General features: G+C 45.8%; 1 protein-coding gene across 3 annotated transcripts in view; it reads right to left on the reverse strand.

Moving 5' to 3' along the window:
* Positions 1-12,132, reverse strand: part of DAPK2 (death associated protein kinase 2) — a 59,470-nt gene that overhangs the window by 37,531 nt on the left and 9,807 nt on the right. For all 3 annotated transcript variants that reach the window (XM_082198619.1, XM_082198616.1, XM_082198617.1), the window contains one exon: positions 2,095-2,193. In XM_082198619.1, coding sequence (XP_082054745.1) covers positions 2,095-2,171 — 77 coding nt within the window. In that variant the 5' untranslated portion in view covers positions 2,172-2,193. The remainder of the gene's footprint in view (positions 1-2,094; positions 2,194-12,132) is intronic.

Raw genomic sequence — 12,132 nt, forward strand, 5'->3', positions numbered from 1 at the left:
GGGTGTTTCCTCAGTCATCTCTCCCATCCCCTCTCCTTGGGAGTTATCCCAGCAGCCACTGCTTCTGCCCCCCCCAAGAGAGGTGCCTTCTCACACTGCCCCACAGGGGCCTGGCAGAGGATGCCCCCATCCTTAGTGGCCCAACGGTGACTGGCCCAAGGTGAATGTGGAGCCAGCACCTTATTCACCTTGGGAGGCAGCAGTGACAGCAGCGGGCACTGCTGGGGCTGCATGGCAGAAGGGCTCCCCTTTGGCACCAGGCACTCAGCTCCCAGGCAGGCCTTGCACACAGCAAGCACAAGAAAGGCCAGGGCAGCACCCGCCTGGCCTCCCACTTGTCTGTCCATTCCCAACAGCAAGGGCTGGTGGACTGACTTGCTTGCCTCCCTCACCCGCTCACTTGCTTACTCCAAGCCCACCTCAGCTCCTGGCAACCAGCACCCCCTGGTATCATTCGCCTGGGGATCTTGTAGCCAGGGCTGCTGCACAAGCCTTTGCGAGGCAGAGGCGCAAGAGGCATCAGAGGAGAGAGGAAAGGAAAGAGGGACAGAGGCCAGTGTTGACTGTGGCACCCCGACCATCATTCAAGGCACCCCAGGGTTCCATGGCACACTGGTTGAAAACCACTGGCATAGAGCTATAAACATCTCCACCCACACCAGAGCAGTGTCAAATTGTTTTTTTTAAGTAATCTTCTTGCAGTGGTGTCTTGGGAGAGACAGGGGAAAATAACTGAAGGCCACATTAGCCCCCACCCCACCCCAAAGTGAGGTTTCAGCATCCCTGATGCAAGCTTACTAGGGAGGAGCCATGTCACATCTATACAGTAGCCAACACATAACTGGCCTAAAGTAAATCTTTAATAAGCAGCATGGAAAAGGAAAGCTGCAGCCCCTCCCTTCCTGCAAATGGGGTAGCAGTTTAGTTCTGCCTGTAGAACAACAAGATGCAGCGGGTTTTTATAATCCCTGACAACTGTTTTACCAAAAACCTGTTTTGTTCCGTGCAAGTGATGCATATTCTGAAGGTATCTTGACATAAGTCTCCTTAACCACCAGACACACCTATCAGCACCTTAAATAGTTTCAAATGCAGAGTGAAGAGGCTGTGACCTGACAACAACGTAAAACAATCTTGTTTACAGAACTGAAAGTATGAATGAAGCAAGCGGCTGCTTGCCTGGGTCACACCCTGTACCCTCACAGCGCGTCTCAAGGTGGGCCTTTGTGACTGGGTCCCTGCGCATCAGGGGAGGAAACATGGGGTTAGTTCACACAGGCATTCCCTACTGCTTGACGTCAAAGTTATATCACAGGTTGTGAATGAGAGATGGGAAACCAAAGAGCCAGAATTCCAGTTCCCTGAAATGTAGTTGATTCAGTGGAGTGCATTCCCACAGGTGAGATATCAAGCGATACCTCTTGTCCCACAGAGTTTGCTTGTTGGGACCCAAAGATTCTTAAATTATGACTAATTTACTCTACGTTTATGCATTCATATTCTGCCATGCTCAAGTCTACTTCAGAAGATAAAACCACCACAAACCTTGATGAAATATGTCTGACTGTGGCTTCCGAGAAAAGCTAGGCAGACTAAAATAAGTTCATTCATCCTGACTTTTTAAATAGGTAAGCAGGAGTGAACGAGAGCTTCCACACACCTCCTGGCCCCATACAGATAGCAGGCAGTGGGTCCCTGATGCAGAATAGGACTGCAGCAGGGGGCAAAGGGTTGAAGCCCCCTCCCCTTCACACCATGGTCCCAACCCAGTTTGTTCTCTGTCTCTCTCTTTCACACACACACACACACACACACACACACACACACACACACCCTCCCTGTGACTAAAGTAACATATTCTTTGGCCCTCATACATAAACCAACTGCTGTTTAACCAGAAATTGAGATGGAGTATAAACGGTACACCTCTATGCAATGTATTTTACTGAAACTGCCACAAACTTTGTCTAATGTTAGAACAGCACAGTTTGCATCTATTTGTGAACATTCCATGACATCTCAGCAGTGCAGCCAATGGCTAAGGGAGCTCGCATGTGACATTTGCACAGAGGAGCAGGAAAAATTCAGGCTTACCTTCCTAGCTCTTCGCCAATTTCATAAATGTCCTCTACTTTCTGTTGTTTAAACACAGACATGCCTGGACTCCTCATTGATGTACGCTGGTTAATTTAGCTGGGAAATGAAATAGAAACAGTCAGAGAACAGCTCTGTATACGTACTGTGGTCAAAGACCGCGAACCACAATTTCTAAGAAAAGAATGATTATGCACCACATTGCTCTCAGTGCCCCCCCCCAATATTTCCAGTCAAAAAGATGTTGCAACATATAACCAGAATCAAAGCACAGTATTGTATACCAGTTAATTAAAATGCCTTTTACATACACACACAGACACACACAGACACACACACACACACACACACACAGAGAGAGAGAGAGAGAGAGAGAGAGAGAGAGAGAGAGAGTTTTCTAGATCTTGTGTAAAAAAAAAAAGGTAAACGACCCCTGACAGTTAAGTCCAGTCATGAACGACTCTGGGGTTGTGGCGCTCATCTCACTTTACTGGCTGAGGGAGCCGGAGTTTGTCCGCAAATAGTTTTTCCGGGTTCATGTGGCCAACATGACTAAGCCGCTTCTGGCAAACCAGAGCAGCGCACGGAAATGCCGTTTACCTTCCCGCCAGAGCGGTACCTATTTACCTACTTGCCACTGCGTGCTTTCGAACTGCTAGGTTGGCAGGAGCTGGGACGGAGCAACGGGAGCTCACCCCGTAGCAGGGATTCAAACTGCCAACCTTCCGATCTGCAAGCCTTAGGCTCAGTGGTTTAGACCACAGCGCCATTGTAGCTCAGTTAGACAGGGTTCATGATCTATCAGCTGTTGATTCCTAGGTTGTTTCATTTCAGTAGTTAAAGATCTCAGGGTTTAGAGGAAAGGCTGGGCTTTCCTTGTACCTTGAGGGTGTACAATTGAGTGGTTTATCTGGTTGCCTGCCATCCCAATCTCTGAGCAGGGATTCCAGGCACTTACCCGGGGTTCCTGTCTCCTTTTGGAAGGAGGCACAACAGAGACTGTAGTGTCTTTATGATATAGGGTTTGTTTACACATATACACAGCCTGAGCCTACAATGGAGGGGCTCGCAGCATCAAGCCCCCCAAAAGGTCCTGCTTCTCGCACAGCCCCAGCTTTGGATTCTAGCAGAAATCTGGCTCTCCAGCATGCCTGTCTATCTGTCTGACTTTCCAGCCAGCAGCTTTTGCATCCGGCTTCCAGCTCACATAACTCCACTCTGAACTCTGACCTTTTGTCTTTCTAACTGGCCAGAGAGGGAAGCCCACCCATTTGTCCTCTGGCACAGAGCCACTCCCTTTGTTCCCTTACGGACCCATATTTAGCAGACCATTAGCAGGCAGGGCTGGCTATTCCAGCAACTGAATCCATGCTGGATCGAGGCATTTGGCCTCACCCCTCTTCCCCACCCCAGCTCATAACAAGATCATTCTTACGAAATAAATAAATAAATTGCAGCCACAGTTCCTTTTGCAGAAATACTCTCAGGACCACATCATGTTTAGATGGATAGATCAGCGGGAAAGTGCCTCCACTTTTGCAAGGCATTGTTCTGCAACAGACGCTGCTGCCACCAACACACCTTTGGACTTGGCTTCCTCATTAGGGAAAGGTGTGGATCTTTAAAAGTTGGGGGCCGGGCAGAGAACGCCTCCGAAAGAATGTACCACATCATCCTGGAAGGGAATATATGTTTTTTTAAAATCAAGAGAGTGGTTTATAAGCCTCCTGGGAAGTTGGCTGATTGCTCTGTTGACTCACTTCTCTAGGGCTTTTTGGAGGAGAATGAAAGGATTCCCGTTTGTCATATTTGCATAAACCTCACACATAACAATGCTTAGCATTTATATAATGTGTTTTGGTTTTTTGAGTCAGATTATTCCACTTCTGTGCCAATTTTGGGTTGCAAGAATACACAAAGACGGGAGTTGTTTGTGATGGGCTGCGCACCACCGTGGAGCTCTCTCCTCTTAGGCTCACTACAAAGACTTGTCTAATCAGCTGGGCTTCTGGGGGCTGGAGGAAGGCTTTTCACTGGGGGGGGGAGTTTTCTCATGTCTGGATTAAAATTTTGATATGCATTTTCATATTGTGACCCACCACAAGTTCCAGGAATTGAAGAAGTCTAAATAAAAATAAACTAAGGATTGTATCCAGCATTAGTCATAAATGAAACTGAAATTATTAATCAACATGGTTAAGTTAGGTCCATTAATTTTAACCAAATCAGCCTGAGTAGAACATAGCTGGGTTCTGTGCACCTTTTGGATCACTGCATTTTAGAATGTAACCACATGAGAACTAGGAACTTAACTAAAACAAGGATCTCATTTTTATGAGGAAAGCACAAGTAGCCGGGGAATATGGAGCACACAAAACACAAAGTCTTAGGTTCCTGATCCATAATCTATAAAGTGGCCATTTGCCCAACTTCAGAGAGGACAGTCCTCTATTTGAAAGGCTGTCAATGAACAGTTCTCTGTTTGAAAGGGTTTTACATAAGGAAGGCAGGGAAAGCCTTGAAGTGGCCCCTCCTTGGACAGCAGACTAAGTAGGCCCCTAATGCCTAATGTCTTCTCCACGAGGGTGAGATGGACTGTATGTGTTATGTACTGAAGTTCTCATCCTGGGCCAGCAGGGGGATACTGTAGATAGTTATGCAAATAAGGAATCGAAAGTGACGTTCAGTGATTGGATAGTTTTAGAAAATTGTTACAGTTACGTTGTACTGGAGCTCTATATAAGCAGGCTGACTGAACCCTTCAGTTCAGTTCTGTTCTGGCCTGTGAATAAACAAGAGCTGTTTGAAGAATTGCTGTGTCGTCTGATATGTTCACCCACAACTTAACAGTATGTCTATTTTGAATTATAGTAATTATTTCTAAATTCGCATCTACACATATAAATTAACATATGCAAATTTATGCAGTGACGTATTTCCCCATTTTTGGCCACACGTAACTGTATTCTGCAGTATTGTTCAAAGCTGATGAGGCTCCGTTCCAGGAAGAGAGCGCCATCAGCTCAGGCACTGTTCAAATCCACTTCCTTTCCCAAGGACTTTATAATCTAATATCTAACCCTTGATATAGCTATGCTTCCCTTGGCTATAAAAAAGCAACTGCAAACATTCTTTATGGCTCTCTCTCTTCCCAAAATCCTCCCCAACAGAATATTGAAGATTTTAGCCGGGATCTGCTCTCATTCACCTGACACCCCCAAAACAGTTCAGATTGGACAAAGTAAGTTTCTAAGGCTGCAACCCTATGCCAAGTTACCTGGGAGTGAGCCCAATTGGATTCAATGGAATGTATTTCAGAATAGGCCTATATAGTATTGCATGGGATTCATTGCATAGGATTGCATTATAAGATAGTGCAATAATACTTTGTTTTTGACTCCTTTGGAATCAAATTTCTCATGGGAGACATGAACTTGCTTAAAGGGAATTATTTACAATAGGAATAGGAAATTATGACCCTTATATCTTTATCTCAAAAAATATCAGACACAGAAAATGAAAAGAGCAATATATTTTAGTGCAGGCATGTCCAACAAGTAGATCGTGATCTACCGGTAGATCACTGGACGCCTCTGGTAGATCACTGGCTCCCAAAAGAAAAGCTCAACAAGATTGCCCTGCACCCCTAAAAAAAACAGGAGTTTCCTTCACCCTAAAAAAAACTCAACACTGCCAGTTTTTAAGTCTGTGAGTAGATCGCAGTCTCTTGTTTTAGTGGACTGATAATACAAACTCTTCCAGTCACAGAGGGCTATTTATACCAGATATCTTCAACCTTTTCAGACTCAGGACCCACGTTTAACCCAAACATGCACTGAGGGACCCATTTCTTAATCATTTACCATACATTTGCGTGGTGGTAGCACTCCTGTTGCAACCCACCTTGGATCAGGCCGTGACCCACTAGTTGAAGACCAATTTATAACACCTAATGGGAATAAATCTGGGACCTAATTTTCTCAGCCTCACTTGCCCAATCTGCAAAATGGGAGTGGTTTCATCGCCCAGTCTTACCCAATCTAACACCCTCCAGATGCTTTGGAGTGGACTAAACTCCCATTAGCCCCAGTCAGTCAGTGTGGGAGTCTATGGGAGTTTTATTCCCAAACATTGTGAAGGCTGTACCCACTTTACAAAACTATTTTAAGGATTATGGTCTGAGATGCAGAAGGTCACATCTGCCCATAAATGTAGACGTTAGCTTTGGAAGCACAATCCTATACATCTCTTCGCAGAAGTAAGCTCCGCTGAGTTCAGTGAGGATTATTTCCATGTACAGACTGCAGCTGAAAATGTTTTTTTTCAGAATTTTCAAAATGTTTCGTCAGAGCTGGGTGAGATTCTGGCAGCTAGGACAACAAGGAGTCCTGTGGCACCTGAAAAACTAACACACTGATTACAGCAGAAGCTTTTGTGGACCCCATTTTGTCAGACAAAGTGGGCTCAAGTTCAGGAAAGTTTGTGCCATGGTAGATTTATGTTGTTTTAGCCTAAAACAAGTAACCACATAAGCTAAATGGGAAGGAATTGCATCCCCAATAAATGCTTATTTAATTTCTAATACTTGTTAAGTCTCCCTCTGCAAGAATATTCAGAGTTGCATACAGTAAAGAAATGAATATCTGTTGAAAAACAAAAATAATATGTTTTCAAACAACAATAAACTATCAATTATTATTATTATTTAAATTCTAAACTTTCCCCATTAGATGTGGCCATCTCTTTCTTATTCTCTCTCTTACCAAAAATGTATTTTACTAAGATTTGGGTGTTTATTAAGATAAACACCAGGTATTCAAAAAAAGGTAAAGGACCCCTGACAGTTAAGTCCAGTCACAGACGACTCCGGGGTTGCGGCGCTCATCTCACTTTACAGGCCCAGGGAGCCAGCGTTTGTCCACAGACAATTTTTCCGGGTCATGTGGCCAGAATGACTAAGCCACTTCTGGCACAATGGAACACCGAAACCAGAGCAGCGCACAGAAATGCCGTTTACCTTCCTGCCGGAGTGGTACCTATTTATCCACTTGCACTTTGACATTATTTTGCTTTTGAACTGCTAGGTTGGCAGGAGCTGGGACCGAGCAATGGGAGCTCACTCCATCGCGGGGATTCGAACCACCGACCTTCTGATTGGCAAGCCCAAGAGGCTCAGTGGTTTAGACCACAGTGCCACCCACGTCCCAGGTATACATACATTCAAAAAAGATTTAATCTAGAGCAGTGTTTCCCAACCGGTGTTCCGCGGCACACTACTGTGCCGTGAGACGTTGGCTGGTGTGCCGTGGGAGGGAGGCGGGCGAGTCAGGCGGTGAGAGGCGGCGGCGGCGAGGATCCGCGTCGAGCCGGGGGCGGCTCCGCGGTGGTGGTGCCGAGCGGCGGGGCAGCGCGTGCAAAAGGGAGGAGCGCGAGACAGCGGAGGAGGAGGAGGCCGGCATGTCCGGGCAGCAGCAGCAACAACAGCAGCAGCAACTCCCGGCGACGGCTCCTCAAGCCCCGCCGCCGCCCCCTCCTCCGCCCGCTATCGCCGCCACCACCACAACAGCCGCCGCCGCCGCCTCAGTTGCCGCCGTCCCTCAGTCCCTCGCTCTGCTGCCTCCTCCCACCCCCAAAGCTTGGAGGTTCCCCGGCAAGGGGGAGGGAAAAAACTTTCACTTTCGTGCGTCCCTCCGGCGTGACGCTGCGCGCTGACGTCACGGGGCTGTAATGGTGGTGTGCCGCGAGATTTTTTTCATTAAACAGGTGTGCCGTTGCCCAAAAAGGGTTGGGAAACACTGATCTAGAGAATCATCACACCTTAAGCAACGTAATTACTGCATCTACCAAAACACATCTGGCTTTCTGGTGCCTTTCACCCAGCAGTTTTAGGGCCTTTCACAGCTGTGTTGTGTTCATCAAACTGGAAGGCAAGCAGAAGACCCAGGGAGTAAAATTTAAGTCACTTCCCCTTTTGCCCACTGGTGCCTAAAAATGTTATGTTCAGTCATTATTTTGCGAGTGTGCCCATCAAAGCAGGGCGGCATTGCCCAGCCAAGCTCCCCACTGTCGGCCAGGCAAGTGGCACACTGCAGCCCCATTTAGCTTGAGTGGCTGGGGGTCACTCTGATAGTACACCCCACGGTGCAACATGCCCCATATGTGCACCAGCAAGGAACGCTTTGCCAACGCCTCCCACAGCAGCTGTTTTTAACTGGCGGCCACAGCACTCTCTGAAACACACTCACTGGTCCAAAAATTATCAATTATGGGGTGCTGGGAACTGTATCCACAGATGTGGGTGGCCAAGTTGGGTAGGAAGAGAAAACACCCATCATGGAGCTGATAGGATCTCCTAAGAAGGCTTGGGAAGGCTGCCCATCTGCACGTTCTTCAGTAAACTCTTCAGCACCTTCACATAAATCCTTTAGTAATCATGCAAACATTGAGGAGATTACTGCAAGTCAAGGCACAATGAAATTAATTAAGGCTTCACATACTATGAGGTCACTCCAGGTAAGCAAAGAGGTGCCAAGGCAAGTACTTGATTGCAAGTGAGGAACTCTATCTGCCGCATCACCATGTTAAACGTCTAGCCCCAGTTAAGTCCAGCAAAAGATATTGCTTCGTATAGGAACACAAGGAAGCTGCTTTATACCATGCAGGGTCATTGGTCCATCAATTACCCGGATATTTGTTGGATGTCAAACTCAGCCAAGAGCATAAGGTCAAACAGATTCCTCACTGGCCTTGCAGACAACTTCATTGTCCAGAAAGTGGGAGAAGCAACAAGAGGAACAGCCATTTTAGATCTGGTCCTAACCAATGTTGATGACCTGGTTAGTGGGGTAGAAGTGGAAGGATCATTAGGCGCGAGTGATCATGCTCTTCTGAAGTTTACTATACAGCGGAAAGGAGCAGCCAAGCATACTAGGACTCAATTTCTTGACTTTAAGAAAGCCGACTTCATAAAACTTAGGGAAGTGCTGGGTGAGATCCCATGGACAGTAATACTAAAAGGAAAGGGAGTTCATGATGGCTGGGAGTTTGTTAAGAGGGAGATACTAAAAGAACAACGTCAGGCAATACCAATGAGACGGAAACATGGAAGGTGCCTAAAGAAGCCAGGGTGGCTATCTAAAGAACTTTTAACTGAGTTAACATTAAAAAAGGATGTGTACAAAAAATGGAAAAGGGGGGAAACCACCAAAGAGGAATTCAAACAAATAGCCAGCACGTGTAGACACAAAGTCAGAAAAGCTAAAGCACAGAATGAACTCAGGCTTGCTAGAGAGGTTGCTAGAGAAGCAACAAAAAAGGCTTCTATGGGTATGTTCGTAGCAAAAGGAAGAACAAAGAAACAGTGGGGTCACTCAGAGGAGAAGATGGTGAAATGCAAACAGGGGACACAGAAAGGGCTGAACTCCTCAATGCCTTCTTTGCCTCAGTCTTCTCCGATAAAGAAGACAATGCCCGACCTGAAGAATTTGAAGCAAATGATTCAGCAAAGGAAACACAGCCCAGAATAACTAAGGAGATAGTACAAGAATATTTGGCTAGTTTAGATGTATTCAAGTCTCCAGGGCCAGATGAACTGCATCCAAGAGTATTAAAAGAACTGGCAGATGTGATCTCAGAACCACTGGCAGTCATCTTTGAGAATTCCTGGAGAACAGGCGAAGTCCCGGCAGACTGGAGGAGGGCAAATGTTGTCCCTATTTTCAAAAAGGGGAAAAGAGAGGACCCAAATAATTACTGCCCAGTCAGTCTGACATCAATACCAGGGAAGATTCTGGAGCAGATCATTAAGCAAACAGTCTGTGCGCACCTAGAAAGGAATGCTGTGATCACCAATAGTCAGCATGGATTTCTGAAAAATAAGTCATGTCAGACTAACCTGATCTCGTTTTTTGACAGAATTACAAGCCTGGTAGATGAAGGGAACGCAGTGGATGTAGCCTACCTTGATTTCAGCAAGGCATTTGACAAGGTGCCCCATGATATTCTTGTAAAGAAACTGGTAAAATGCGGTCTTGACTATGCTACCACTCAGTGGATTTGTAACTGGCTGACTGACCGAACCCAAAGAGTGCTCATCAATGGTTCCTCTTCATCCTGGAGAAGAGTGACTAGTGGGGTGCCACAGGGTTCTGTCTTGGGCCCGGTCTTATTCAACATCTTTATCAATGACTTGGATGATGGACTCAAGGGCATCCTGATCAAATTTGCAGATGACACCAAACTGGGAGGGGTGGCTAACACCCCAGAGGACAGGATCACACTTCAAAACGACCTTGACAGATTAGAGAACTGGGCCAAAACAAGCAAGATGAATTTTAACAGGGAGAAATGTAAAGTATTGCACTTGGGCAAAAAAAATGAGAGGCACAAATACAAGATGGGTGACACCTGGCTTGAGAGCAGTACATGTGAAAAGAATCTAGGAGTCTTGGTTGACCACAAACTTGACATGAGCCAACAGTGTGACGCGGCAGCTAAAAAAGCCAATGCAATTCTGGGCTGCATCAATAGGAGTATAGCATCTAGATCAAGGGAAGTAATAGTGCCACTGTATTCTGCTCTGGTCAGACCTCACCTGGAGTACTGTGTCCAGTTCTGGGCACCACAATTCAAGAAGAACACTGACAAACTGGAACGTGTCCAGAGGAGGGCAACCAAAATGGTCAAAGGCCTGGAAACGATGCCTTATGAGGAACGGTTAAGGGAGCTGGGCATGTTTAGCCTGGAGAAGAGGAGGTTAAGGGGTGATATGATAGCCATGTTCAAATATATAAAAGGATGTCACATAGAGGAGGGAGAAAGGTTGTTTTCTGCTGCTCCAGAGAAGCGGACACGGAGCAATGGATCCAAACTACAAGAAAGAAGATTCCATCTAAACATTAGGAAGAACTTCCTGACAGTAAGAGCTGTTCGACAGTGGAATTTGCTGCCAAGGAGTGTGGTGGAGTCTCCTACTTTGGAGGTCTTTAAGCAGAGGCTTGACAACCATATGTCAGGAGTGCTCTGATGGTGTTTCCTGCTTGGCAGGGGGTTGGACTCGATGGCCCTTGTGGTCTCTTCCAACTCTAGGATTCTAGGATTCTATGATTCTAAGTCCAGCATGATCTGTTTTGAGGGTGCTTCCAAACTGAAGGGATCAGCCCTCAGGCATACATGTTTTCTGAAGCGTCTACGCATTGTTGGCATCAAAATGCCATCCCATTTCCCCATTCAACACCACTGCTTTTAATATGGATTGGAGATTCCAGGGACTTTTTATACAAGCTGAGCCTAAGCAACTGTTGAAAAGTAATGTCACTCCAAAAGCAACAATAACCCTTACATTTGTTGAAAAAGACAAGCTTCTCATTCTCTAGTCAGATTTGCACCAAAAAACTCTCCTTCAGCAAGTCAGGTATGTGAGAGACACATTTCCACCAACTTTCACTCAAATTCCCAATAGCGACCAACTATCAGAGATTTTAAAGCAACCACCTTCCGTTATAAAAGCTTTAGTTGAGTCAGTCCAGTGCTTATCATTGGGCCTGATCCAATAACTGCATGCCATATTTAATTTTTCAAGAAGAGCTATTTTATTGATTCATTTTACTGTTTCATTTTCAGAAGACAGATTTGTTCTAATTTACTGAAAGGCTGAAATAGTCTCTCATGTGTTGTTTTACTGTAGTTTTTAATAATAATAATAATAATAATAATAATAATAATAATAATAATAATAATAAATTTATTATTTATACCCCGCCCGTCTGGCTGGGCTTCCCCAGCCACTCTGGGCGGCTTCCAAAAAATATTAAAATACTATAATCAAACATTAAAAGCTTCCCTAAACAGGGCTGCCTTCAGATGTCTTCTAAAGTCTGGTAATTGTTGTTCTCTTTGACATCTGGTCGGAGGACGTTCCACAGGGAGGGCGCCACTACTGAGAAGGCCCTATGCCTGGTTCCCTGTAACTTGGCTTCTCACAGTGAGGGAACCGCCAGAAGGGGGTTGGAGAATGCCTAATATATCCCCTCTTATGAT

The sequence above is a fragment of the Podarcis vaucheri genome, assembly GCF_965113315.1.
Source record: "Podarcis vaucheri genome assembly, chromosome: 14".
Lineage (NCBI taxonomy): Eukaryota > Metazoa > Chordata > Lepidosauria > Squamata > Lacertidae > Podarcis > Podarcis vaucheri.